The sequence below is a fragment of the Aptenodytes forsteri genome, unplaced genomic scaffold (genome assembly GCF_000699145.1).
Source record: "Aptenodytes forsteri isolate BGI_AS27 unplaced genomic scaffold, ASM69914v1 Scaffold578, whole genome shotgun sequence".
In the NCBI taxonomy this organism is placed as follows: Eukaryota; Metazoa; Chordata; class Aves; order Sphenisciformes; family Spheniscidae; genus Aptenodytes; species Aptenodytes forsteri.
In genome coordinates this window covers 114,544-142,335 of record NW_008795139.1, presented here as the reverse complement: position 1 = coordinate 142,335, position 27,792 = coordinate 114,544, and the positions used below count along the sequence as shown (strand labels likewise).

Sequence of the window (27,792 nt, the reverse complement as noted above, 5' to 3'; positions counted from 1 at the left end):
TTGAGGCTCGAGCACTTGCTGGTGAAGACCAAGGCAAAAAAGTCGTTGACTACCTCTGCCTTCTCTGTATCCCAGTCAACCAGGTCTCCCGTTTTGTTCTGGAGAGAGCCCACGTTTTCCTTTGTCTTCCTTTTATCCCTGACATACCTACAGAATCTTTTCTTGTTGCCCTTGACATCTCTGGCCAGATTGAATTCTATCAGGGCTTTAGCTTTCCTAACCTGATCCCTGGCTGCTCGGACAATTTCTCTGTATTCCTCCCAGGCTGCCTGTCCTTGCTTCCACCCACACAAAAAGGTCCTTTTTGTGCCTCCTGGCGTTTTTGCCTGACTTCCTCAATCATCCTTTATCATCAGAGGGTGGTTGTGCTAGGCAGGTACACAAGTGTAATTTTTTGTATTTGACCCACATATGATACTTGGTAGTTGATTTTTATTGCGCTGCTCCTCACCTGAAATGCTGTACTGTATGTTTTCTGCTCTGTTTGAATCACATCTCTGTTGCGTGCTAGGGAAGAGAACAGATACACTGTCAGATAAAAAGACTTTTAAGTGGTTGACCTGTAACGTAACAGGAAAGTCAGTGTTCTTGTAATCTGCATTTCATACGTAATTTGTTGTTTGATTTCTCAGAACAACTGCCTTACCTGAAGTGCCCGCTGCATACTGTCTTAAAGCTAACACCGGTGGCTTATGGTAAGTACTATCAAGTATGTATTTAAGTCTAACTGTACTGTATGTGTCATCAGTAAAGTTTGTGAAGCATTTAAATTAAAACACATTTTTAATTTATTTTGCTTTAAAAGAGAATTGAACAATTAGGTTTGACGTTGCGTGTATGCCTGTACAGCTTTGTTAGAATCAGTTAATCTTTTGGTTAATGTTTGCTTTGCGTTATGCCAGAAAATACGTATGTATTAGTGAAGGCCTGTAACTGCTAGTGGACAATTTTCTTTTGTACTCAGTTCATATGCTGTTTCACTAATTCTTCTGGCAAACCCATGCCATTTACGCATCTGGTACAGTAAGATCTCAGTTTTTAATTGATGTATTTGAGGGTATTGGTTTTTAGAAGACAGGCAAATTTACATTTATGTAGGTTTAACATCTTCCTTTACTCTTAAATAACTTTTGTTCTCTTTTCCTGAAGTAATTTGTTCGTGGACGTTCAGGCTACCACCTGAACTTACCTTGTTTGTTGTTGGCGTGCGTTTGTCAGCAGCTGTTATCAGTGCTTAGCTCAGGGGCTTTAACTGAGATTTGCCGCAAGCGTGTGGGGTGTGGGTTGCCACATGTTCTTCTTGGGTTTTAGGCTGATTGCTAATTAAGTGTTGTGTGTGTTTCAACCTCAGCTTAACATGTGCCCGCTGTTAATTTTCTTTATGCGATGGCTTAATTACATCTTCTGATACCTAATCACACTTCAGAAGATTATTTATAGACAAAGAGAACTATCTGCACAGCTTACCAGGAAATGGATTGCCAAAGAATGCTAGTTGAGTTATGAATCGGAAATGCAAAGCTGTCATTGATTATCAGCTTTGAAAAATAGCAGCCTAGACCTGTACTTTGGGGTTTTTTGTTAAGTTTCAAATGAAGTTGAGACAAAGTAAATAGCTGTTACGCTGGGAGATCTGTCTGAAGAGATTTTGTCATTTAATTGCAGTGACGTCCTACAGTAACCCCCGCCTGTGCTTTGGTGACACCTGGTGTTCCTAGCCTTGCATGACAAGCTGGAGTTTTGAAAATAGGGAGTTAGAACAGTTAAAACTTTTTTTTTTTTTTTTTTTGGACTCAGCTAGTCTCAGCCTGTTTCCACAGAGGTTTTTGGTTTGAGTTTGGTTTTCTTTAGTGGGAAGTTGGGTGACTGTTTATAAATTTTAAGAGGACCTGGATGTTTGCAGTGTTTACTGAGACGCTAAATGAGGAAGGAAAAGAAGTGGTATGAAATACTGTCCTTGTCCTTTGGACTGCAGTGAAAGAAATGCTATGGTTCTCTTTTAAAGTGTTTGATACCCGTGTCTGGTTAGCACATTTTAGTCGATCTAGTTTTTGGAGTTTGACCATCTGAAAATACGAGGGCTGTGCAAACTATTTATACACTAATATTCTATAGCATTATTTCAAGTTGATGTGTTGCTTAGGTCCAGTGAGGCAGGATGCAGGATCAAACATGGTGTGTTTAACACCTCCCAGCTAATCCTGTCCTGGGGTAATACCTCCCTTAGGGGTTTGCTCTTCCTGGCGTTCCCACCCTGCGCGTCCGATCTTTAGGAGGGGAACATCTGTTACGGCCTGACAGTTGGATTAGGATTAATTAGACTTTTACCCAGCAATCCAGTGTAGCGGTGGTCTGTGTGGGAGCACGCAGGAAAGAGAAACTGCATCTTGCTGTAGGGATGAACTTGCACATCGGTAATTAAAAATGAGCTGGGAATACGCACGTTGTAATTACTGTGGAGTAACTCATGTCCCTTTAGTTTCTATTTAAAGCTTTCCATACGGTATTTCTTTCAGGTCTTAAACTCAGCTAGCGGTGAGGACTGAGAGGTCTCTGTGGAAGCGCGTCTGTTGTGTAACCCGTCCTTAGTAACGGGCAGCGTCGGGGACCAGAGCTTGCTTTTGCTTGGTGTCAGGGGTCGCGATGGATCTGTGAACAGAATGATGACTAGGGTACTCGTCCAGTGGGAGATGTGTGCTTTCCCCCCTTAAAATCTGTTCTCTTGTTCACTGTTTCTCTCAGCGCTGGCCCTCCTGCAGTGTTTGGCCACAGTGTTCGTGACAAATGGGGTTTCTCAGAATAGGCTTCCCTAAGGAAAGGCAAATATTTGCCTTTCACTAATTTATTTATTTATTTTTTTAAAAGTGCAGTGGCTTTCTAAGAAAAGGCTAAGACACCTTTTTCTGTCAGGTAGTAATTCTATGGAGTGTGTTACAGCTTTAGGAAATAAGTGAGCAGAAAAATCTGTATTTGTGATAGAAGGTGGACTCTGTGGTATGCCAGAGGAATTTGACTATTAATGAATGTTGTGTAGGGTAGTGGTAGCTTATAAAAGTCATGTTTGTGTGAGATAAGACAGTGTTTGGCAATCTGATAATTGCTTAAAATGGTGTGGCCACAGTGTATTGAGTAATTATAGTTCTCTAGGTGGGTCAGTTTATACTACCTGAGTAATAGTTGTCTCTTCCAACTTCTTAACTTTTTTTGCTTCTCTGGAGTTTTCCATTTTTGGGTGAAAAGGTGAAGTTCCTTTTCAGAAGTCAACTTTAAAGTTCCATGTAGCTGGGGGTTAAAACTCTGTTTTGCACACGCAGAGGAATGGCGGTTGCTAACAACACGCAGTGTACCTTCTCATAATCGTTTTCATGTTTTAAAAAATGAGAGCAGCATTTATCTTCTGTATTACAATGAAATTCTAAGAAGTCCAGGACGTTTAAAAACCAAAAAAGTTACAAATAAGAACTTTCTGACTGAACGTTGTTGTTCATGTATGTTTAAAAATGAAATTTGTTTAAAAGAAAATGATGATAAAGCTAAGGTGAGAATAGGAGATGGATTATCGGATCGAGAAAAATGTTCATCCTGGTGGCATAGATTCATTTGAATAGCTTTAGCTATTCAGAATTTGGGAAGTTCTAGTATAAATCAGAAGGGGGAAGTGATTAGCCTTCACCAACTCAAAATTAGATTGCATCTTTACTACAACTTCATTTTTAAAGCAGACCAATTCTAAAAATGTGTTTTCTATCAACAGGATGTAAAGTAGAATCTATATTCCTGAATGTTGAAGCTGTAAACACACACAGAGATAAACCCGAGGTAAGAATGTTTTTCAAATCGGAGAACTCGACGTAATGTACTATCCGTGAGCTGATTTCCATTGTCCTTGTGGTTAGAAATGATTTGATAACTCAGCTGAGCATATTTAATTTTACATATCAAGCTTTACTACCGGTTTGCTGTTGAGGGGGGGGAGAATCCTTTTTATCGAGCAGATTTATCTTACATAGGAGCCTTAGCTGGAGTAGTTTAACTTGAAAAAATGCATGAGAATTTGAAGATACGGTATCAGTCTAAAAACTGTATGAAGTTCTTCCAGGCGTTGTCATTCAGCAGAAGTAGTGTGTAGTCAAAAAGTACGTTATGAATGCCACGCTTATTTTGGAGAGAGTAAATAATGAAATCATCAGCTTTTTCATCACTGCGATCGTTGCTGTATGAAAAAGAGGAATTGATGGTGCCACCTGTGTTTTAAGCCAAAGCTGGAGGGGAAGACTAGATCTCGGGATACAGCAGAACAACTGGGGAAAAGGAAATTGAGTGTCTTTGTAAAATGTAAGTGGAAACGAGATGTCAGACCACGGCAGCTTCGTACTCTCCCTGTGTTGGGCACGTGGTTCTGTGTGCTCCTAAGTGGTGACGTGAGCTTAGGTCGATTCTGCTGCTCGCGCAAAGCTCTTCCGTTGCTGCATTAAGAAAGTTACGTAAAATGTGTCATGATAAAAAAAATTTCTGGTTCCCTTGCAGATCCTCATGCTAATGCTACTAGGTATGGCGCTGATGGCTTGCTGAGGTTATGAGCCATGCCTACTGGTGAATTAAAAGTCAGTTTGATACCGTGAGAGAAACAAAAGGGCTGTTGGTGGTGGTTTTCAGAACAATGGTTTACGGTGAAAAGGAATATAGTGATAAATGTGGGTTTATGTGCGTATTCAATAAGGCGTGTGGCGCAAAATGCCTTCCTTACATGAGGGTACACATTTGTGGCAGTTGTGCAGCATTCATGCCGGAAGGGTCTGCAAAGAAGTTTTGTTTCAGCTTACATGAGGGTACACATTTGTGGCAGTTTTGCAGACCCTTCCGGCATGAACGCTGCAAAGAAGTTTTGTTTCAACGACTTGGGTATTCCAAGTTCTGAAAACACTGACTTGTGGTCGTTCGTAGCCAAGACATTTTCTGTTGGATAGTCGTATTGTAGTTCTGAAAACACTGACTTGTGGTCGTTCATGGCCATGAACGTCGTTCATCTTCTGTTGGATAGTCGTATTGCGTATTTCCTCTCTCTTCCCCTTTCTCCTTTGTCGTTCTGCTTTACCGCTTTTGTCTCAGTTTGGTTTGTTAGGTTTAGGAAATCCATTCTGTTTTCACAGTGCCTAACGGGTGTTGGAGAAGCATGGTGAAAATAGATGGGGATGGCTTAGAGTGGGTGTTAGGTTATTTGTGTTAAATAATGTAGATCAACTGAACATCTTTAGTTTGGCTGTTAAAATACCGGTGCTGAATTTACCGCTTGCTAAAGTGTCTTGGGAATTGCTGTTGGAAATATCACTTCTCTAACTGAAGATGTTTATTTCGGGGCGGGGGAAAGCTCTGCCTGAATCGCCAAGTGACTCTTAACATGTCTAGCAAACGCTGTGGCCATACTGACATTGGTGTTGGGTGGTTGTATTTCAGGAGCATGTGGAGGATCATGCGGACAGTTGCATCGCAGTGGACACAAAGCTGTTTGTTTAGAACAGAAATAAATTGAGTTAATGAATTTTAAAAAAGAAAAAAGGAGCAGAAACATTTTTATTAAAACAAAACCAAACTCTTCTCCCTCTGCCCCCAAAGAAACCCAGACCAATGAAGTATGGGTGATGTTACGCTGTTCATTTAGTAGGGCTGAATGAAGGTCTAAGTGGATCCTGTCTGCATTTAAATGCTGCTCAGAGGACTATGAAAATTTCAAAAGCTTTCATTTACGTCACCTACAAAAATGTTAATTATTTCTGTAAAATGAAATCTTGAAATAGTCTATTGAAGTCAAAGCATTTAATTAAACTCAGTGTCACAGATAACAACATTGTTAAACAATGAAACTGTTTGATTAAGAGTTGCTCAGTGTGCTGTTCTGTGCCCCCACAAGTAACTTGGAGTCCGTGTTTCAGAACAGCGCACTCCTTTTTGGCTTCAGCTGAAAGCATCTGTTTTCACACTGCAGAAATGCAGGCAAAGCACTAGACTATTTGTTTATAGCATGTGTAAAATTCATTGTATGATGATGGCTTGTCTGAAGTGGATTGAAGCCTTGTGTTTGTCAGCATTGTAGCAGCTTAAGTTCCTGACCTTTTCGCATGAAGGAGTCTATAGTCTTTTTACTGAAAATAATTCAGGGGAATTACTTTTGCTGTTGCTTGGGGTCCCCTCTTTGGGCCAGAAAACAAGCACTGGGGTAAAATATCCACTTTTCACCTCTGTCTTAGCAAATGACAGACAGGGAGATTGCTCGTAGCAAGAAACCTAAATCCCCTTTGATTTTGTGGGGGACGGGGAGAGGGAGATGTTACTGAAAGCTGAGTTTGCTTACCACAGTGTAAAACAAGTAAGACTCATGAAGCCCATCAACACGAAGTTTGAAGAATTGGCAGTGATTTGGCCTAAAATGGGCCAAATCTTAGATCAAGATCCTGGAAGGAGCTTCAGAACAGTTAATCATAGTCTGCTGTCTTGGTAGAAGGAAGAACACTAATTGCACAGTCTTGGGGGCTTGCGTGAGGTGGTACCACGGCAGGCGTGATTCCTGAGCCTGGTTCCGCACGGCTGCACTCGAAACTGTGCTTCCTAGTGCGAGTGTTTGGCTGCGCTGGTGTTGCGGTTTCGTTTGGGTTTGAATAATTTGCTGCATTGAATATCATTTTTTTGTGGTTGTGGGTTGTTTTTTTTTCTCTCCAGCCTCTGCACAATGAGGTGAGATCTAGTTGGTGTGATCAGTCTTGAATGGTTAAGGTGTCTGGGAAGCGATTTTTCTGTTTTGTCGGGGTAGTACATTGCCTAGAACACGAACGAATGTTAAAGTCTTCCCTTGAGAAAGAAGTATATGGCGTAGTTCAGCAAAGCACTGAAAGTTGCTTAATGGACAGACGTGTATGTGCTGAAGCACGTGTTTAAGTGGATTCCTGCTTGGGCCTGTAAAAGACTTTGTCCTAAACATGAACGACTTGAGCTTTTGGAAATACTATCAGTGTGGGATCAGCGATTACTGTAAATACATTTTCCTGCTGCCTAGTTCTGCGACACCAACCAGTTGGCAGTCTGCTGCGTTCTCAGGGTATGGGGGGTTAAAAAAATCTCTGCTTTTAAATAAATGCAGCTGTGTATTTGTGAAGGAATCTGACTGGTATTTTTTTTGTTGCTCTTACTGCTGCATGATAAATACTCTCCTCTGTATTTTTATTATCATACAGAATGTAGACATTTCCAGACCTCCCGAGGACGCTCTTGTAACAGTCCCTGCTCATCAGTGAATCCTGTGTGCCGATCAACTATCGAACTTGGGGTGCTGTTTTCATCTTACTACTTCAAAATAAATTGAAAAACTAATCATTCCAATCACTTTGAAATAAAAAAGCCCCACCCAAACCCAGCAACTTAAAACCCAAACCAAATGTTTGTACAGCGCATGACTTGAAAAAATTACCAAATCACAATAAAACTGTATTGCACTGGTTACTTTACTGTGGATGAGTTATCAAACATTGATCGGCTGTCAGGGGAATGCTGCTTTTGTAAATTGCTGTAATTTAAAGATCCTGGAGCATTAAGTTTTATTGTAACAGCCAGCAATCATTTAACGTTAGTTGCAGTATGTTTATTTATGGAAGCCACGAAACACAACATCCTGGGGGAGATAAGAAAAAGTTGCAGTTTGTTTTCCAGGCACCAGTATTAGCTATTTCAGTGCCCTTGGGAGTGATTGGACTGCTGTGTAGCATAAAATAACAATCCATAGTTACTGTAAAACCTTAATCCTGCTGATCCATAGCGCTAGTGCTCTAGATGTGCTAATTAACGATGTGCTGTTTGAAGAGGGTAGCAAGTTTTCACTTAGTTGAGAACAATTGTTCAAGGTACAGGAATGTATATAAATGTTTTAGTGTATAAATATACGACTTTTCTTAACAGCTGTTCTGCATTAACTAGGCTTTAGGGTTTGCCTGCTGGTGGAAGCGATTATAAATTTCTTCTTTTCCTGCTTCTCGTACGGACACGGGTGATCGACGAGCGTTTACGGCTCTGCTCCGTATGTTTTGTACCCAGATTTTATCTAGGCTAGAATAAGCAGTGTTGACCATTTCAGAACGTGGAAGCGGAGTTAGCCTGATTCTTTTGTAGCTGGGTTGTGACTTGCCTTGAAAGGGTGGTGGAAGCGATTATAAATTTCTTCTTTTCCTGCTTCTCGTACGGACACGGGTGATCGACGAGCGTTTACGGCTCTGCTCCGTATGTTTTGTACCCAGATTTTATCTAGGCTAGAATAAGCAGTGTTGACCATTTCAGAACGTGGAAGCGGAGTTAGCCTGATTCTTTTGTAGCTGGGTTGTGACTTGCCTTGAAAGGGATGGAAATGGCGGGGGGGGGGGGTTGGGGGAGCTTTCTTCCCTCCAGTAGGCACGGGATCTCAAACCAGCAGGGTGTGCGTCCTAAACTGAATTGCAGCAAAACCTTTCACAGGCTGGAGAGGACTGCAGCTTGTTTGAGATGTGGTGCCATGCCTTGGCTCCTTTCTCTGTGAGGTTACGGTGGGCAAAACGAGGCAGTGGGAAGCATCTGTGCCATTGAAGCAGCTTTGTTTGGGTAGCATCGAGTCTGGGAAAGGTAGAAAATCACCGAGTCCTGGAACTGTTTTCTGAGGGGGTCTTCCAGTCTTGAAAGTAAGCAGCAAGAGTGGCGTGTTGTGGAAAGCTTTTATCTGTTAGGTTTCTCAGGTGGTACGTTTTACCAAAACCGGGATTTTGGAAAAAAAAGTGTTACATATCTGCACTTCTAAAATTACACCAAAGTTTTCAGAGGTTTATAGTAATCAGGAACATCTGATAGAACCAAATAACCTCCTGGCCAGAGAGCCTCCCGCTGCACTGCTTGGTATTTAGTTTAACCAGTGTCCCAGGATGGGCTGGGACTTGGGGGAACCTGGGTTATTTTCCTCTCTCTGTCGTGACCGTGACGTGGGAGTGTTTTGTCACTTTTCAGTGTTTAATTGCCCCAGCCTCTTGGCACGTGCTTTGCCATGAAAAATGTCACGGAGGAGGAGGTCTGAGCCTGCCGTACCTGCTTGCACGTTAATTAGTGAGTCCAGTTGCTTCTACCTGACAGTTGATGTGATGTCCCTGAGGGGTCGCAGGGACACTGGCCATAGTCGGGTACTGAGAAACCGCACCGAGATGGCTCGGAGTGCTGTCGCCTCCGCGGGCCACGACTAAGGAAGTACCGTGCAAATTTAAACATAAACGCATTACGTTTTTGATGGAGCCAAAATCTGCGCAGGCGTCTGCTGTGGAAAAACTGAGTTTTACTCCTTGAAAAAGGATGGCTTGGGCTGTTGGAGGAAACGGAGGGGGAAGATGGAAGGGGCAGGAGCTTGGCCGGAGAGGAAAGCTGGGCTTGCCTGTTCTGCGGAGGGAGGGGAAGTGGCAGAAGCGCCCAGGACCCTCCGTCCCTGCCAGCTGCTGCCAGCCCGATTTCCTGGGGCTGCGGCTGCGTGTTGTTCTCTTCCTCGAGCATAAAGCTTATTGTGCTGATGTGTGCGACAGAGTGAAGTGGATATTTAAAAGCAGTTTTGTTCTCTAAGGGGTCTCCTCTTACAGCAGGATTGCTTAATAGTCTCCTCTGGCTTACTTTCTCAGTGAAAGAAGGGCCTGAAGCTGGGCGGGAAGCAGCAGTGACAGTTTGTGGCACAGCTTGCTGAGGGAAAGCTGGCTGATAAAGAGTACTGGATTGTTTATGTTGTGCTGTTTATTTCTCTATTTGTGCCTGTGCAGGGCCCTTATTAACTGCATCTTCTTGGGCTGTCTTCGTGGCTCCTGTGCCCTTCAGAGTCCTCTTCCCTAGAGGAGCCTTCCTGTGAAATCTTACCGTTTTGCTCTGAAGATTGCATGTAGCTAATCAAAATAAAACTTGAAATGGCAGACTCCATCTTGTGTGGAAGCCCATAGCACTTTGTTTTGGGGGGAGGCTCTGTTCTGTAGGGAAAAAAAAATGTACAAAGCAGCGGAGTATAATGAGGAGAAGAGGAACAGTGGTGTAAGAGTGTATTTGAGTTAATATGTGTGTTTTTAGTCCAGAGGGGACTGGGTGAGATGGACCCTTGTGCAAGGCAGAATGCAAGGCTCCTGCCCCGGTGAGCGCTGAGCCTCCTCGGGGAGCGGGCTCTGGAAGCAGCGAGCCCGTGCCCCGGCTGACCGAGGGAGTGCCCATACACCTTGGTAGAAATAGTATTTAAAAAAAAAGTGTGTGTGTTTTATTCCCACTCCTGTGTTTCCCGGGCTCTCCAGACCGTGTTGCCGCTGGTGTGTAGCAGTGGTAGCGCTGTTCCCAGGACGGTAGTTTTGTCCGGGTGTGCTTTGGTAAGGCAGTGCTAAGCAGTTGCAGGGACACCTTTTGGTCCCAAAAGTAAGGCTACAACCTCGGTCATCTTTCTAAGAAGCAGCACTGTTCTCGTTGCACGACTCTTCTCTCTCGATGCCCATGGTTATTCTGGAAGCGGGTACAATCCCAGCTGCCGTAATCTAATCTAACGTGATCCCTGTGAGTAGGAATCCATTTACCATTAACGAGGGTATTAGTCCCTTTCTAAGCCTCAGTTCATCTGGTCTTGCAGTTAGGTATTTTGTTTGTCTAATAAGCCCCAGGGTGTGTTTCCTAGGGTTTATCCCAGACAGTTTTCTTCCTTCAGTGGGACAGTTCAGTGTGCTTTGCTTCTACAGCCTTTTCCCCTTCCCATTTACTCAGAAAGACTTCTTGCTTTCAACTTTGTTGACTGCGTATCGATATTCCCTCTTGGCTCTGAGTTGCTGAGATGCTGTTTCTATCTGATACTCTCATTGCCTTAAATAAGCTGTATCTTCTGCCTTGTCTTGACCGCCTTGTCTCCTTTGAGTTTCATGTTACAGCCGTCTAGTTCTTGCTGCTTGTGGACTAATTTCCAGTACCTCTGGATTCCTGCATATTGATGCTCCATTTCATGCTCCATTTAATTTTCTTTGAATCAACAGCAGATGCTCAGCTTAAAAGATTTCAGCCGATATCCTTGGAGTGCCTGTGGAGACATCTCCGCAGTCCCAAGGAATTTCTGGGTATGTTGCATCAGTTGCTGAGAAAAATACTAACAAATGAAACAAAACAAATGCCAGCATGTTTTGGGTTTTTTTTGTTGTTTGGTGTTTTGTTTTTTTTCCTTGTAGTCATGCAGCATGTGACTTGTTTTGCCAAGTCCTCACGTTCTTAGGCAGATGCCGGAGCTTTCTCTGTTTCCTTTGCTGCGGAAGAGATGCTCCCTGTAGAAGCTTCTTTCTGAAATAGGATGGTTGCTTTTCCTTCCTTCAAAGGGAGAAGTCGGAGAGTGGGGTGGGCGGTGTGCTGGTGGGTGCAGAGATTTCCAGGACTTGGGCGTCTGTGCCCAGCAGCGTTCATGTGTATCTTCTCAGAAACCTTGGTGTGGTGTGTTTGCGGTGGAAAACAGGGTGATCTGCCCAAGGGCTTGAAGGCTGACGAGAAAGGAGAGGGCTGACGTTAATGTAGGAGAATTGGTAAGGGCAGAAGTGATGCTGGCACACTTCAACCCCCAAATCAAATCTGGTGCTGCTTGTTTATCTCCTGTTTTCATAAGAAATGGCTGAAAATCCTAGAAGCTGGGGTTGGGGAGGGGAATGACTTGCTTTTCAAGTTGATGCATTTTGACTGGTGGAGTTGTGTGTATGCTGTCTGAGAGCGTGTGCTGAGACCCCCCCTCGCTGTGTGCTAGTGGGGCTCTCCTTTTCCTTGAGTTGGACTGAAGAGACTTGTTTTGAAAGTTAGCTCTGATAAATGTGGTTATAAAACCACTGAAACATTATCTGGCATCAGTGTGACATGTGCCAGCATGCCCGTGTATCCTGAAGTGCATTTAAACTTTTATGATACCAGCTCTTTTAGGGAGTTATTCAGAGTCCTTCCAGTGACTTAGCTGCTTACAGACAGGATCAGCATTAGTTTTATAGCTGTTGGCGTTAAGGAGTCATTTCCTGCGGCGTGCTCGAAACAAGGAGAGAAGGGCTTCCCTCCCGCCAGGTTTTATCAATTCTTGTATGGTTTATGACGTTTGCTGCGTGGTTTTGTTCTTTCTTATACTATATGCATGTCTGAAAGGCTAGAAGAGATAGTGGATTAGAAAAATGTGGTTAAAAACAGTGGTTAAAGAAAGAAAAAATCTTAAAAAAAACAAAAAAACCCCCCCCCAAAACATTGTGACCTGCATATGGTGTGCAGAGACCGATTGTCCTACCAGCCCCGCTGTAACATGTGTCCGAGAGATGCGTTTTCCCTGGCAGCAGAGAGCCTGCGTTTCGGTATCTGAGGGACTTGGGCTCTGCGAAGCGCGTAGTGGCTGGGACGAGGTCTAAGCCTGGCTTCTGACTCCTGTTCGCAGGCTGGGACCTTTCCTTGTGTCTCACAAAACATTTTGAGGAAATAAGCCTTAAATCTTGCTCATCTTTTGCCCTGCGTAACAGCTGTGTGTTAAGCAAAACTACGCTGACCACGAGACCCTTGCTTTAAAATCTTCTTTTGTCTTTAAATTTGCAGAACGTGGGTGTGGATCGGTCAAGAGAAGAAGCGTTGAGGACAGTACCTAACCACCTATAGCTCCGGTTCCCGGGGGCGGCAGCCCTTCCTCCAGCACAAGAGCGTTAAGTAGCAGCTCAGGTCTAGGAGAATGGAGAAGGCGTCGCTGAGTGCCGAGCGAGTTGGAACGAACGCGCCTCCCCTTCACTTTTAAGACATTTCGAATGTGATTCAGCTTCTTTGGAGAAAACCTGTAGTTCTGGATAACTCCCAGTGCCGAAAGGTATCAGTAAAAAGATTCATGGGAAGCAGAATAGAGTTGGGTTTAGATTTTTTTCGTATGTAAATTTGTGCAGTTTTGGTGGTTTTTATTGTTCATCTGTGGATACTGCGAGATGGTTAATTGCCCGTGTCAATTTTACTGTCAGATTTTAACTAGATTTTACTTTCTTTTTTAAGTGTTTTTCTAAGAGTTCCTCTTATTTTTACTGTGAATGATTGCCTAGAATTACATGGAGATTTTTTTGATGGTGTATTTAACATATGTGGAATTCTACATTTTGAGCATTGGAGGCTTCATGTTGCAAAACGACTTTAAATGGGAAAGCCTGTCAGCTCCGATAGCTTTTCGGGTGTTTCAAATTGAGCTTTGGTTTGCCAGCCACAACTTAAATTTTTCTGAAATGGGGAGGCTTTCCCCTTGGGAAATAAAACCATTCACGCTAGATTCGCTACCTGAAAGATTCTGCTGTTTTAGCAAGATCTTAACATCTTCCAGGGGCCAGCTGTATTTTGGAGGGCAGTGGAAGACAGTATTAAGTGGGGGACGTGAGTGTGAGTATAGCTAGCAGCAGCCTGGGTAATGAGAGAGAGAGAGAGAGAGAGAGAGAGAGAGAGAGAGAGTTGTCCTTTCTGCTGCAGTTACAGGAGGGGATGAGCAGCTTTTTTGAGACTGGAAGGGAGGGGAAAAGGATTCAGACTGCCAAGGGCTGGAGAAGCTGCTTGTCTTATTAGTGCTGTGGTAATTTATTTATTTTTTTTTTTAGGCAATTTTTGGAATGAATTTCAACATAAAAGTATATGTTTCTCTTTTATAGCCACATTTAATACGTACGTCAGGAAACAGTACAGAAAGGTTAGGTGGAGTTTAACCCTTCTAACAGCTCATGCAAGAAAAACACCAGGTAAACTCTGAAATTATTTTTAACATGGCACACCTGCCTTGGGGTTTTTTGTGTTGTTTTTAAGCATCTTCCACTGTCCCAATTCTTCGCTGCTCTTTCATACCTTGTGAAACTCCAGTGCTAAAAATGGAATTTTCTATGTCTGTTGAGGCCACGACCTTTTAACTGTACTAAATCAATGTGTGTTTCGTACGTGTGTCACCAGACAACTGAAGCGAGCTGCCAGCACTGCTGCTGGCTCTTAGGTTTGAAATGAGGACTATTCTTTGGTAGGTGGACTGTGTTTTTTCTAAGGACTTCTCTTCAACTGATTGAGCTCTTACCAGGTATATTGTTGGGGGGCTTTTTTGTTTTGTTGTTTGGGGTTTTTTTCTTTTTCTCGATTCCTGTGTGAAACACCGGGCCCTCATAACGTAGTTTTGCAGGCAAGGGCTAAGTTGTCTTTTGTTTGTGCAGGGTTTATAAAATAACGTGCTGCTGTTGTGATTTGTTTTAATAAGCTAATTTCAGCAATATATTCAGCTCTGGAAGTAAGCCATACCGTATCGCTGGGTTTGGTTTCAGAAGAGGGATGCGTAGGGTACGGAGTGACCAGAAACACTTGCTTTCAAGCGCTGCTGTCTAAAGCTTTGTGTGTGCGATCCACGCGTTCGGTAATGCCCATTTCAGATCTTTATTCCTTCAGCTGTGTCCGTAGTTTTTGTGTGAGGAGAGAGACCACACAGCGCTGCTCAGAGAAGTTAATTTATTGACGCGTAGTTAACAAGGCCACCTTCGTGGCAAAAATGTAGAAGTAATTTCCCCTCCCGCTTTGACGTGTGTTCAGCGTGGGAAAGCCGGGCTGTGCTCCAGGCAGCCCTTGCTCCTCCGGACCTCCACCGTCCAGCCGTGACCAGGAGTTGTTAAGCAGTATTTAAATCAAGAAAGTCAGAGTTTACCTGTACCTACAGAGGGCAAATCCCAGGAGACTGTATTAGAAAAGCGGGGTTTTACCGGCAGACTGCGGTACTTCTTGAGCTCGGACCCGGTTGAAGAGAGGTGGTGGAAGGAAAGGTTTCCTGTAGCGAGGGCTGAGCCAAGGGCTGCTTCTCTTTGCTGGCAGGCATGGCTTGAGGTGTCTCCCCTCTCTCCCTTTCGTTGTTTTACCTCTCTCAACTTTCAGAGGTGCTGTAAAATTCCTCGAGGCTAAATGTTTTATGTATAGTAGATATTTTTATAGCCTGCTCTTGAATATACTGTGATGAGTGTTTTACTAAGTGGGTGTTCAGTAAAAAGAATTGTATACAAGTGTAAATAAACTGTTATGCTGATACTTGAAGAGAAAAAAAAAAAAAAGAAGTTGTCTGTTCTACTTTAGGAAGGTACTAAATCACTGACTGCATCCGACCCCTTCTAGCTGGCGGGAGCAAGTGTAGACAACGAATGTAGATTTGAAGGGAGTGATCGGTTCTCCCCAGGGTGTAACCACCTTTCTGGAAAGGCACTGTCAAGAATTGCGTATTATTGTCACTGTCTAAAAGCTGTGTATGTCCCCCCCTCCTGATGGAACTGTCACTGACAGGGGAGGTGAAAACCCTCGTCCTGACCTTGTGTATTCGTACCCGTGTTTATTTTACTGCCTTCTGGCTGTTAATGCACTTGCTAGTTCAGATGCAGTCTCTCAAATGGGATTAAACTGTCTTTCCTTCGTCGTAGTCTTTCAGACAAATGTAATCATTTGACCTTTGATCCAAGTAATAAAGATCAAATGCGACAGTGTGTGCTGATGTGTGTTTCTTTCCGTGCCCGTTTACAGTAGCTGAAGTGCCAGGTGAGTATTCCTGCAGGTCAGCAGGTTTCCACAGCTTTCAGAAGCGCGGCAATTACAGCTTGCTTAAGAGAGCTTATACATAAGCATAAGAATTAAGTTAAATTAACAATTATAATTTAAGTAACAAACTTACTGAGGAAGAAGTTGGAAGAACTGATTAAATAAATATGTCAAGATTTGCACGCAATGGAGGAGAAAGGTAAGACTTAATTTTACCTGCTTATTGGTGGTTTAAGATCTGATTCACTCCCAAAGCTGCACTGTTCTTACATTGTCTTCCAACTGCTGCTCTTTTCTGAGAAAGCTGAAAACCAACAGCAAAATGCTGCCTTCTGGGCAAATTTGCACGTATAGGTTAGGTAGATTACATGTCGTTCTGAAGGGTAAGGACAAAATTAATGACTGCTTTGTGGTTTAGAGTTACGTACTCAAACGTTCATGTCTTGTCGATCACTGTATACTCTTGGGTGATAATCTCTGGCATCCTCTCTACTAGGTGGAAGGAGTGTTTTCTTCATTTTTAACTCTGCTGTGTATTTCTGTTTATGTGGGAGGTAACTTCCTTTGTTTGTTTTAGAGCTTTTAGGCTGCTTTCTGGACAAAATTCTTTAATAAATACCTCCATCTCGCTGTAGCGCGAGGGTGGCCTAGACGGCGATGCGTGAGCCAGCCCATCCGTTTGTGGCCGCCAGGTGGCCCTCGGGCACAGCACTTCAGCAGAGGAGGTCCCCGAAACTCTGTGACCGCCGGAGCTTTCATTTCTGGCTGCTGTAACGAGCTAACGTCTGTGGCGGGGGCAGTTCCCCGTTCAGGTGGCGCAGTTAACATACTGCCCACAGCTAAACAGTACCGTGCTGCTGCTGAGGAGGAATATAGTAACTGCTCTGCGGAAGAAAGGCGTCTCTGCCCAGGTGTCATGGGTGCAGTCGGGCTGTTAGAAGGTGCGCTTGTGGCAGCAGGAGATGCTCCAGGTAAGTCAGTCAAATACCAGCTGAAAGAGTTGCTGTGTGAAGACCAAGGTCCCTCTTGAGCAGGTTTGGCACCCGTACCCCAGAGCGAAGCAGGTAAGTGCAGTGAGCAAACATTCCCACAAGCAACAATTACTACTTCTTGTAATTCATTACAGCTTCTTGCTGTCCAAATACCCAGTGCTGCTGGCAACCACATTTGTAACTTCTATAGAAAAGCACTTCTGCATCCAGCACTCACCTTTGAAAGCAGGATAGCTTTCTGGTGAAAAGTGGCAAAACAGAAATGGCTTGAAGGGGAAAAAAACCCAAGTTTGCTGCTCTCCCCGGCAGCAACTCGCAGCGTACCATTTGTTCCCCCTCTGAGAGGGGTTTGCGTACGTGCGAGTGGTGGTAACTAGGCAAACCCAGTCTGTTTGGAAATGCCAACTGTGTTCTGACTATTCCAGCCTCAGTCTGCTGTACACTTAGGTGACGTCCAAGTCTTACTGGCATTACTTGAATTACAACAATAAGCTAGAGCTGTTCTTCAGAAGAACAAAGGCAGCACTTTTTTTTGAGTCTCTATGAAGTCTTATTGGGGGGCAGTGGCGGTGGTGATAGCTTTCTCCTGCTCTTTCAGCAGGATTAACAGTCTGAAACTACCCAGAAGCTACAGGGTGCTCCTGAGAGCTCTGTAGCATTGTATAACTAACTGTTGGACAAGCTGATACTCACCAGTACTTTTTTTCCCCACCTGCTCAGTGGCTGAGAAAATGAACTCATTTGCAATGCAGAAAGCTTTTGAGAAGCAAGGGACCTTGCTTCATTCTGTATTTTACGAGCTGACTGCAAGGAGAAGAGTTTTGGAAAGAGCTTTGCAGTAATTACATTAGTTTTTCTTTCTCGTTAATAGTTAAAAATCAAAATTCAGAGGTAGGTGTTGCAACAAAGCAGGACCTAGTTTTGTGCCCTTTTTACAGCAAGTAGAAGGAGCCACAGCTGCTGTATTAAAAACAAGCCAATAAAACTGGAAGAAAGATTTTGTGCTTGGCAGTTAATCAAGGTGCTTCTTCCCCGGCAGACCAGGCAAGTGGTACTAACGCTCCACGCAGTCCTTACCTGATGATCTTCTTCCGGTAAGCTGCTGGGATCATACTGCTTATTTCTGCTAATCGGAAGTGGCGGTTAACAGCAGAAGCTCGTACTCCCCGGCAGTATGCTGGGGCTGCTGCGGGACGCTTGGCCCTCACTGTCTTAGAGCCATCACTGCAGCCTGGCTCTGCTTGGCGCTGACTGCTCCGAGTCAGAGACAGGCTTTACAGAAGAGTAGTTAGAGCGGCACCAAGTGTTACACGATGCATCTCTGCTTTTGCCTAAGTCTCCATTTTTTTGGTTAATTCGCCTAAAATATTTGTGTTATTTTTGTAAGTGATCAGGGCTTACAAATTATTATTTTTTACGGTAGTTTAAAGACAACTGGAGTTTAACTGTATATTCTGGAAAAAAATCATAAAGCCATGAATATTCTGGAAAAAAATCATAAAGCCATGAATGGAAAGTTTAATGTAACTTTCTTTTAATTGAAGACAAATAAAAGAACCAAGGGCTCAAACACTTTTTAAAAAGACATCTACTATCCCCGATGTCTTCTCTCGAGCAAAATATACAGCATATATATATAACATAACTACATTCAAGTACCAAACAGAATTTACATTTTCCCAAATAGAGAAAATAATGCACATGATTCACATACCTTAAACCCAACCATGCATAAAAGAACGCTGCCAATAAATCAGCAGTTGGACATAATTAATCACACTACTGTGTATTATTCTGAAGTATTGACAACATCGTTGGAACGCATAACACAGCACTTGGGAGTTTTCGGTTTGTAATGTTTAACCCTGCTTTAAAGTCCGACTGTTCAGAGACTTACTTGTCTAAGATCTGTTCAAATTTAGGGTTAATGAAAGAAAATCCATCAAATGCAGACTGATCCATGGACTCAATCAGGTTTTTGTCACTGTAAGACAATTTTGGCTTCTCACTCAGAAATTCTCTGTCAAAGTTGTTGTAGTCGCTTGCTGACTTCTGTGTTAAACAGAGAGGGAAAATAGTTTGAGGCAAACTGTGTAATTTCTTCCAGAACAAATTGCTTAAATACGAAAGGTTAGGAAGTTCTTTCTTGAGCTCCCTCCCTCCTCCCCCCCTTTTAGAGAAAAATGTCCTTTTTGCCTATTTTAACAACACTGTAAGATTATAACTAGGCAATTGCTTATTGTTAGTTGAAAACAAATGGCATCAGGTCCCTTCGGAGAAGAACCACCTGGATTTGTGATAACATTCATAGAATTGCCCAAAGATTCTCTGTTGACAAAAGCAATGCAGCCCTTAAATGTAAGCCCAACATTTCTTGCCATTAACCAAAACTTTTGACTTCCTGAAAGCATTTTACAGCCTGTACTTGTTCAGAGAAAAAAAAGCGATGCCCTATTGCAGCTGCTTTGTGCCTGGATAAAATGTTTGTGCATGTTTCACAAAAAGTCACGTTACTAAAGACCATGTTTTACACTCTGAACCTCCAAAGGTTACTGTTCGTAGGATCCTTATGCTTCCAGAGTTCCCATTTCTATGGGAACATGCAACATGAAGCCTTCTGTTCTTGAATGGGACAGCTCTCCTCCATCGAGGATGTAAGTACATTTTAAAGAGACTGTGTTACCTCCAGATAGTTTTACCTGTACCAGTACAGGGTGGAGGAAAACTGGTTTGCATTTTTAACGGGGTGAGATGAAGCAGCAGCATCCCATGGTGTTACAGATTATGAGTAACATGCTGGCTGTTCTTCAGATGTTTTTTCAGGTAACATCAGGCATGTGCGTTACAAATAGTTCTAAGTCCAGTAGTATAGAGAATGCATCTTTTTGCCCACTTGGAGGCTCTCGGATGAGTTTGAAACAGCATGTATTTAATGCTTGTACAGAATGCCTGCAGGCAGTTACCAACTCAGTAGCCTCAAGTTATTGGTCCTTCTCCCATGTGGCATTACAGAAGAGAAAAACGCAAGAAACTATCAACCTTTCTAACATCGAGGAGAATGGATATCGGAACTATCAGTTGATTTTCCTGGAGATTATATTAGTAAAGCAGCTCCTGAGAGAGTATAGGAAGACAGTCTTGATAGGAAGATTTCAGGACAGTCAGATGAATATAGTGCACCTTTTTATAACCGAACCATCCAAGAACAATGGGGTTTGAGATACATAACGATCTCATTTATAAAATGTGAGGAGAAACTTGCAGTAGGATAGTTTGAGCAAGTTAGAGAAATCGCCCCTTACCCCTAGGCTGACATGTGCAATACTGCTACAGAATAAAGAATAACCCCCGTACCACTTTTGGCCTGAAAGGAGGGTCTACCTCCCTCTTCTCTAGCGCCGTCCAGTTGATGGTTTTGAAGAAAGGATGGTCTCTGATATTCCCAGTGACCCCAAGTCGTCTTGTTGGATCCCTTTCAAATAGCTGCAAGAGAAGATAACCCAGTAAAGCCTTACGTCTGCTCAAAAGGTAGGTGGCACTGGAAGAATAATGGGTATACTGCTAAAAGAACAAAAGTTGCTTACAGTAAACAGAGCGTTAGTAAGTAATCTGACCTGGCTTTCCATTTGTAAAAGTAATTTGCTTGCTGATAAATAGCTCCTTTTAAAAGCCTAGATTTGTCCCTCCCTGGACAAAGACAATACCAGTGACCCATTCATTGATCATCACTCCCACCTTTTCTAATATATCTTTTGATTCCTTGGTAATCCAGCGTGGGTAGTGAGGGATGTCCACTCGGATTGACTCAAACAATTCATCTTCATCATCCCCGTGGAAAGGGGATTGTCCAATAAGCATCTCATACAGCAGGACCCCAAATGACCACCAGTCCACAGAGAATGTGTACCGCAAACCTTGCAGGATCTTGTTCCACAGAAGTGCAGAGGAAGAAATACAAGTAATTAGTAAAAGGCAGCAATATATACCAAAAAACAGAAGAGGGGTTTTAAGAGAGAATCTTTAATAACTAGGATTTTTTTGGGGGGAAAAATCCAGCTATTTGACAAATTGTTGACACTGATGCAAATCTGTAGTTTTATCCTTGGCTGCTGTTTGTGAAAAGGTGGACAGGTCTTTGCTTTCAATTCAGAAGTTTTCTCCGTTAACTTTAAATAACCATCTACTTGGAAAACATCTTCTCTAGATTCTTTACAAGATGAAGGGAGAAGCAAGTAGCAATGAAAAGTCGATCACTACCAAACAGACTTTGACATCATTTATAGCTTTAACAGCTACCTACCTTATTTGGACTACTTGGCAAATCAGATTTAAAAAAACAACTATGAACGCAGGGAATTTAATCTAGTGAGATTCCCCTTCAAAGCTGCTTTTGCTTTGTATTTTGGTTGTTTGCATGGGCACAAGTCTGTTCACCATCTGCAGTGCACATAGATTGATTTTGCGGGAGCCCCGTGTGTATGCTAGCCGTAAGGCATAAGGGAAAACTAGCTGTTCAAAAACTGAACATTTTAGCATTCCAAAAACATGTTTTTTTTAAACTTGCAGCTATAGAATATTTGCAAGTCTCAAGTGCTATCTACAGAGAACTCTAATGGTTTTTTTCTGTGCTAATTAGACTTTTACATTTACATTTTACATTTACATACTGTTAGTCTACAAAGGGATGATTAATCACAATGGCCATTGTAACATCGGTGTCTTAAATCCATCCCAGCGGTATGTGGCAGTGACATACTGACCTCAGGAGCAATGTAGTCTGGGGTCCCGCAGAAAGTGCTTGCTTTGTTCTCGCCAACAACATTTTCTTTGCACATTCCAAAATCAGCTATTTTGATGTGGCCTTCTTTATCAAGCATCACATTGTCCAGTTTTAGGTCTCTGGAAAAAGTGTTTAAAAAAAGAGTTACGTTTTAAGGACCAATGAGTCATTTTTGTATTCAGATGCATGCAGTTTCTTCACTGATAAACACCTACCCTACATCATACAAAGAGGCTTTTCAAGAAAATCATCATCCATCAACACAATACATACAAAACAGCATTTTTGTACTTTGAAGGCGGTAGGGAGAAGGGAAGAATTCTCCCTTGTCAGAGTAAGTAAGAGGCTGAGGTGTATATATGGTGTGTGACCTTATAATCCTCGACGTTTGCTTTCAGATCGAAAAGCACACCCAAGTGCTTCTGGAAGGAGGCATGAGTTAATGCCCCACCAGCTGACATGGTGCTACACCAACTCCGTAGCTCAAAAGAAGGATTGTTGGATTCCTAGAATGTTTGGCAGGAGCATGAATGTTTGAAGCCTGCCCGATTTTTATACTACCTGTGACTTGTTCCTAGTTACAGCACAAGGGCATTCATGTGTTGCAGCCACGGTCTGTGAAGTGTCCTATTCATGTCTTTTTTCAGAATAACGCTATTCAATCAAGTAAGAGCTTTTTAACAGCATTTTCCAAAAGCTACATTCCCTCCCTTTGTGATGCATTTTTTGTCCATCTGGCTGCAGAAGCACATACCAAGGAGGGCAGGCTGAAGAGAAACTGAACAGCCCTTCTGCTACCAAGACAGACTTGAATAGAGCAGATAATTTTACATGAGAACAGGGCAGTCTTTTCTCCTGGTAACTTAAGTTCCCAGTATCAGCTACTTACACTGCTCAGACAGCAAGCTGCAGCTCGAACCAAGAGTCCCTGATCTAACGCAACGCACCATAAATCCTTCCATGTTTGGACATCAGCTGCTGTTTACCTGAGTAAATTGAATATATTTGAGATGGGGAAAACTCATTGTAACTTAAGGCACTGCACTTACCTAGCTACAAGTTCTAAAATCTTTTGTATGGATGTGAACTTACATGCAGCACCTACCTAAAACTGCTTCAGTCAGGTTCTGTGATTATACTGGTAAACATCCTGTGTGAGACAGGGGAAAAGAAGTGCCTTTGGTTTTGCTGGTGTCTTGTTGGGAAATGGTACCGTTTCTCTGAAAATATTTCATACTATGAAATCTCCCTCCAGGAACGTTCTAATTTAACATAGGGAAATTTAACAGCAAGCCTAAAAATGCTCTAGAAAATCTGGGATGGAAGGATTTCATGCCAACATATCCTGGAGGCTGAGCCTTTCCGGTATAAAAACCTGCAGGAGGCAATGGGAATACAGCTGGGTACTTTAAGTACCTTCCTGGGTAATGGCTGTCCTCTCGGAGAGGCAGATAGGCTTGTAAGAATCACGTTTTTTCACCAAGGGGGATTCCTGTAATGTTCATCCTCTTTACAAACACTTCTTTACTAGTCTCTAACTTCAGAATTGCTTTAAAAAAATCTGGGATGGAAGGATTTCATGCCAACATATCCTGGAGGTTGAGCCTTTCCGGTATAAAAACCTGCAGGAGGCAATGGGAATACAGCTGGGTACTTTAAGTACCTTCCTGGGTAATGGCTGTCCTCTCGGAGAGGCAGATAGGCTTGTAAGAATCACGTTTTTTCACCAAGGGGGATTCCTGTAATGTTCATCCTCTTTACAAACACTTCTTTACTAGTCTCTAACTTCAGAAAATTGCTTTAAAGGATGGATGTTCCAACAGATGCTTCCTGTTTCTATAAGGGAGACGGACAATACCAGATGTTTTGGCGCACATTCACCTAAGGCCTTGTGTAACTTGCTCTCAAGCACACGGCTGTTATTCTTTGTACCTGTTCGTTACAGAGGTAAGAGCTACCTGAGCAAGTAGTTACCAAATGGTGCTCTGAAGCTGGGGGTGGGGTGAAAAGGCTGGAGAAAGGCAATTGAGAGAAAAACTACATTAAAATAAACTTCTGATCTCTTGTAGTGTGGGTATTTACAGTAAGAAGCAGCTGATCAGGAACTGGCCCCTGACATTTCAACCTGGTGAGGCAGAAGCATCAATATTGTGGTTTCAAGGGAAGGCAAAAGCAGATGACTTTCACCTGAGTGGTCTTCACAAGGCCGGTAGGAATCGATAGCCTCAAGGACCCTCTCCCTTGCCTCCAAACTAAATAGACTCGTGATCTGAAGGCAGTGTTTAAAAATAAGTGAAACAAAACCGCTTTTGTGTAACATAAGTAACGTTCCATCATTCTGGTTGCTGAGGAAAAGACAGACAGATATAGATTCATCTCAGGCATGTTAATGTCCTTGGAATAACATCAGATCTCTGACAGACAGCTTTTACTTGTTACATCAATCAGTAATTCAGAGATGCATGAAGTGCTAAGACAATTCACAGGTCCCACACTGGAGCTAGTTGGTACTCACCTATAAATAATGCCTTTGCTGTGAAGAAACTGTAGCCCACATGAAATTTCAGCTCCATAAAACCTGAAAAGACCAAAACATCTTTTAATCTGTCTTGCTCAGTTAAAACATAGTCAATGCAGCTGGCCAAAAGATCTTCATGGAGTGAGAAGTATTGTATGCTTCTTTAAATACTAATATACCTGTATTTATGTAGCTGCATGCTGTAATCTTCAAGTTAATCCCTTCACCACACATCTGTGTTATCTAATGCCAAACAGCAGAGAGGACAGCAACTTGCCTTAATGCTTCATTCCACTTCCATTAGGGAACAGAACATTGTCCCTTTTCTACTCTTTAATAGTCTTTGGATGTATTTACAGAGATACACGCACATGCCTTTTGAAGACGGCTGCTGGGAGCTCAGTACTCACAGGGTTGCTTTAGGGAGAGACTGGGCACTAATGGCTAAGTTAGAAATGGACCTCACTTATCTCCTTCTGCACCTGCCCAGTTGCAGCAGAGACACTGAAAAGTAGCATTGATTCAGGGGCACTCTTCTCAAAAAGGATGTGATAATCCAGAGGATATGAAGGGGAAAAAAAAAAAAGAATGCTTTTCTCTACCCCCGGAAATATATTAAAAGTTTGGTGTGGGGTTTTTGTTTGTTTTTTTTTTTTAATTAAACAAATACAAAACTATTTCCACTTCTGTACAGTAGAATGAACGTTGACCCAAAAACTTCAAATAGGTACAGAGGATGCCAGGAGAGGCTGCCAGATGCACAGACATTTGCTGAAATGCAGGTAAGCTGGAGGGGCTTTGTCCAGATTTTTGCTGGGGAGAGTGGGAATAGAGCTTGCCCTGACCCATAAGGGTACTATCATGTCAACTTAGCAATACTAGTAAATACTATAAGTTTTGGGTTTTTTTTTTTCTCCCCGGGCTGTTTTCCAATTTTTCCATCAAAATACTGTCCTAAAGGACACTGAAACTGTACCTTTTGCTTTTCAGTGCTGGCTTATATTGCAATTTACCTAGCATCTCTAGGTACAAGCATCCCTTAAAGTAAAACATCGCACTGCTACGTAATTTCAGAAAACCTAACTCCACTCATCATTAAGTGAGCTGCTTCATTGTATCAAACCAGTGTCTAGAAATAAATTTTCAGTCGTCTGCCACTGAACCTTGAGTGAAAGACTGCAGGTAAGTAAGTGGTGCAGAACTAGAAGCAGCAAAAACGACAGAGACGAATATCATTCATGGAGATGGGGACTGAAGGGGTGTGGACTTACGTTGCTCTGTAGAGATCAAAACGCCCCTTGTCTTGTATGTGGAACATCAGGTCTCCCCCATTCAGGAACTCCATAACGAAGAACAGATGATCCTGTTTGCAAATAACCAGAGAATGGAAAAATTACTGATGCTATTGCAACCGCATATGAAGTAGCGACGCGGCTACCTTGGGACCAAGCAGCCACTTTCCTCCTCTCCTGAAGTATTTCTCTATTTCATGCACCCCTAAGACTGTATAAGGCTCCTACAGATTTGAGTAGCCTGGTCTTGTATTGTAAAGCTAAATAGCTGATCTTGTATTCTGTGGATTTCTAGACTTAGTAAAAATATACATTTAAATAGACTTAACTGACTTCTACCTGTGACAGTCATCTTTTTTCCCCTCACTGATGGTAAAGCTAAGATCAAGGATTTAAATTAAACTGCCTCTTATTCCAGATTGCACAGATGTTTGTCTGATCTTGCTCTGTTCTCATCAACGTATGTGGGGGTCATACTCGTTATTTACTTTCCACAAGGCCTGTGAACTATTGCACAGAGCACAAGAAAAGAAAATTTAATTCTTGCATCACTAAGTTACTTTCACTTGACTGTTGGTAACAGCATCCATTAAAAAGCTAAATCTGTTGTGTTGCTGTCGCCATTGGGCTTTTTCCTACCTTTGTCTGAAATGTGCAGTAAAGATGCGTGAGAAATGGATTTTCCCATGCAAGTGCGAGGACCCGCTTTTCCACCATGGTACATTCCACATCATCATCAATTAGCACCACATCTTTTTTCAGAGCTTTGATAGCAAAGAATTCATTCTTCCCTTTCAGCTCAGCAAGCAGAACCTACAAAAAATAAAAGATGAGATTACAGCACGTGCAGGAAAGAAAGACTGTTGCTGATGGTATCAGTAAGGGAAAGTCAAAGGTGTTTATAGCAGGTGCAATGACAATTAAAAAGCATTTAAATGGGAAAGATGAGTGAGATTTGGGAAGGTGAAGTTGCTGGGCATAGAGATGAGGAGATGGGGCTCAAGGACCACGTAACACAGGCACAGCAGCTTCCAGGGCAGTTTTTCTGTCAATGTCTGGTGAGTGTATAAACAGAAGACATGTAAAGCCTGTTCCTTCATTAGAGCTGTAGTTTCAGAGACAACAGTGGACAGAATCTGTGGAGGTCATGCTGCTCTCCCACATCTTCCCCTGCCATTGCACTGGAGCATTGTGAGGCTGTTCCTATACAGGGTGTAGGAACATAAAACATCCTTTTGCACTGTGGTGCATAAAGGGCAATTCCTCTGCCTCGATACTAAATAATTGAAAAACTGTTGTGCATTATGAATCACTTTTGAGTTTAGACAAGATTCAGGTGATTAATTCCTAGTGTCTTTGACAAAGATGGCTATATTCAATTCTGTTAAAAGATTATCTACCCAAGCAGCTGTAACAGTAAGAAACACCTTTCTGGTTAGTGGAAATAGCCCATCACATTGCAGAGATCAAACAAGGCAGTCACCTTAAGCTCCGTAAGTTTGTTACATACCTTTCCAAAACTTCCTTTCCCTAGTACTTTATGGAAGACAAAGCTGTCTATGTTGAATTTTCTCCTGCTTGCAATTCGTGACGCTGTCTTGGCTGTGCTTCCCTCCCAGAGTTTATCGTACTCGCTGTTATCTGCTAATTGAAACAGGGAGTTTAAAGTTCAATGTATGCAGAAATACTGCATGACTCAGATCCCCCGCTAGGAATTAAGTACTGACATGCTATGTCAATGCATCTGCTGCTGGAATACTGGCGAATCTAAACATGAGGGTCAACTCCTGTAGTTTATAACAAAGCTGTTTAAATTACGCAAGCATACTTGGTAGTGTTGGATTTGAATTGAATCTGTAATTGTTTCTAATGCTGGGTTTAAGCAATACTTAGGCATTATAAAAGTCAAAGGCCCTAACTTCCCCCCTATGATTAAGATACAGAGCAGAACTTGGAGAAAAACACAGTTTACAAGTTTTGCTTGTAAACAAATTATTTTTCTTCTGTTAACAGAACAGGCTAGTCCCTCAGCCTAAGCAGAGAGGCTGTAAAAAGATCTGATTTATGTCCAATGCTGGCCAAGAAGCATGATCATACAGGTTAATCCTGATTATATCCTAAAATTAATAACTGTACTTTTTTTTTTTTACCTCTGCTACATAGATCTTCTGGGTCACTAACAAGGCACTGATGATAAACATGAGATGATACCACGTATGCCCCGTGTATGCCCTGTAAGCTGCCCAGCATCTGCAATAACCCAGGGAGGAATCGCAGTGGCTGCACCCTGACTTAGTATTAGACCAAACCACCTTTGCAAGAGTTGTTTTTCTCTCTTCTGGCAAACCAGAACAAGTATGGTAAGTAATATCAAAATAACTTTCTTACTGAGCATTTCAACAGCATTAGCTCGATGTAGGGATGAACAAATAAAATCCTGTACCACTCCCAAACCACCCATTATCTCTTACTGAGCCTGGTGATTTCCATCTGGTAAAAAGTTACTTCTACTGTTGCATTTATTTTTGCATAAATTATCATAGGTTAGCAGTTATGAAAATAAGGCTTATACAATGCTAGAACTCCTTAGCAATAGTAAAAAAAAAAAAAAAATACAAAACCTTACTCCGATAGGAC

General features: G+C 42.5%; 2 protein-coding genes across 3 annotated transcripts in view; one reads left to right on the top strand and one right to left on the bottom strand.

Annotated features, from left to right (window-relative positions):
- PFKFB4 (6-phosphofructo-2-kinase/fructose-2,6-biphosphatase 4) overlaps positions 1 to 15,521 on the top strand; it is a 54,200-nt gene extending 38,679 nt beyond the window's left edge. For both annotated transcript variants that reach the window (XM_019471858.1, XM_009278483.2), the window contains exons 12-14: positions 633 to 695; positions 3,755 to 3,819; positions 12,601 to 15,521. In XM_019471858.1, coding sequence (XP_019327403.1) covers positions 633 to 695; positions 3,755 to 3,819; positions 12,601 to 12,660 — 188 coding nt within the window. In that variant the 3' untranslated portion in view covers positions 12,661 to 15,521. The remainder of the gene's footprint in view (positions 1 to 632; positions 696 to 3,754; positions 3,820 to 12,600) is intronic.
- A 2,937-nt stretch (positions 15,522 to 18,458) lies between these two features.
- The window catches only part of PRKCD (protein kinase C delta), a 30,422-nt gene continuing 21,088 nt past the window's right edge, over positions 18,459 to 27,792 (bottom strand). Inside the window, exons 10-17 of the mRNA XM_009278482.1 lie at positions 26,666 to 26,796; positions 25,795 to 25,968; positions 25,135 to 25,226; positions 23,861 to 23,923; positions 21,326 to 21,464; positions 20,301 to 20,489; positions 19,920 to 20,048; positions 18,459 to 18,617 (exon numbers count right to left, since the gene is read on the bottom strand). Coding sequence (XP_009276757.1) covers positions 18,459 to 18,617; positions 19,920 to 20,048; positions 20,301 to 20,489; positions 21,326 to 21,464; positions 23,861 to 23,923; positions 25,135 to 25,226; positions 25,795 to 25,968; positions 26,666 to 26,796 — 1,076 coding nt within the window. The remainder of the gene's footprint in view (positions 18,618 to 19,919; positions 20,049 to 20,300; positions 20,490 to 21,325; positions 21,465 to 23,860; positions 23,924 to 25,134; positions 25,227 to 25,794; positions 25,969 to 26,665; positions 26,797 to 27,792) is intronic.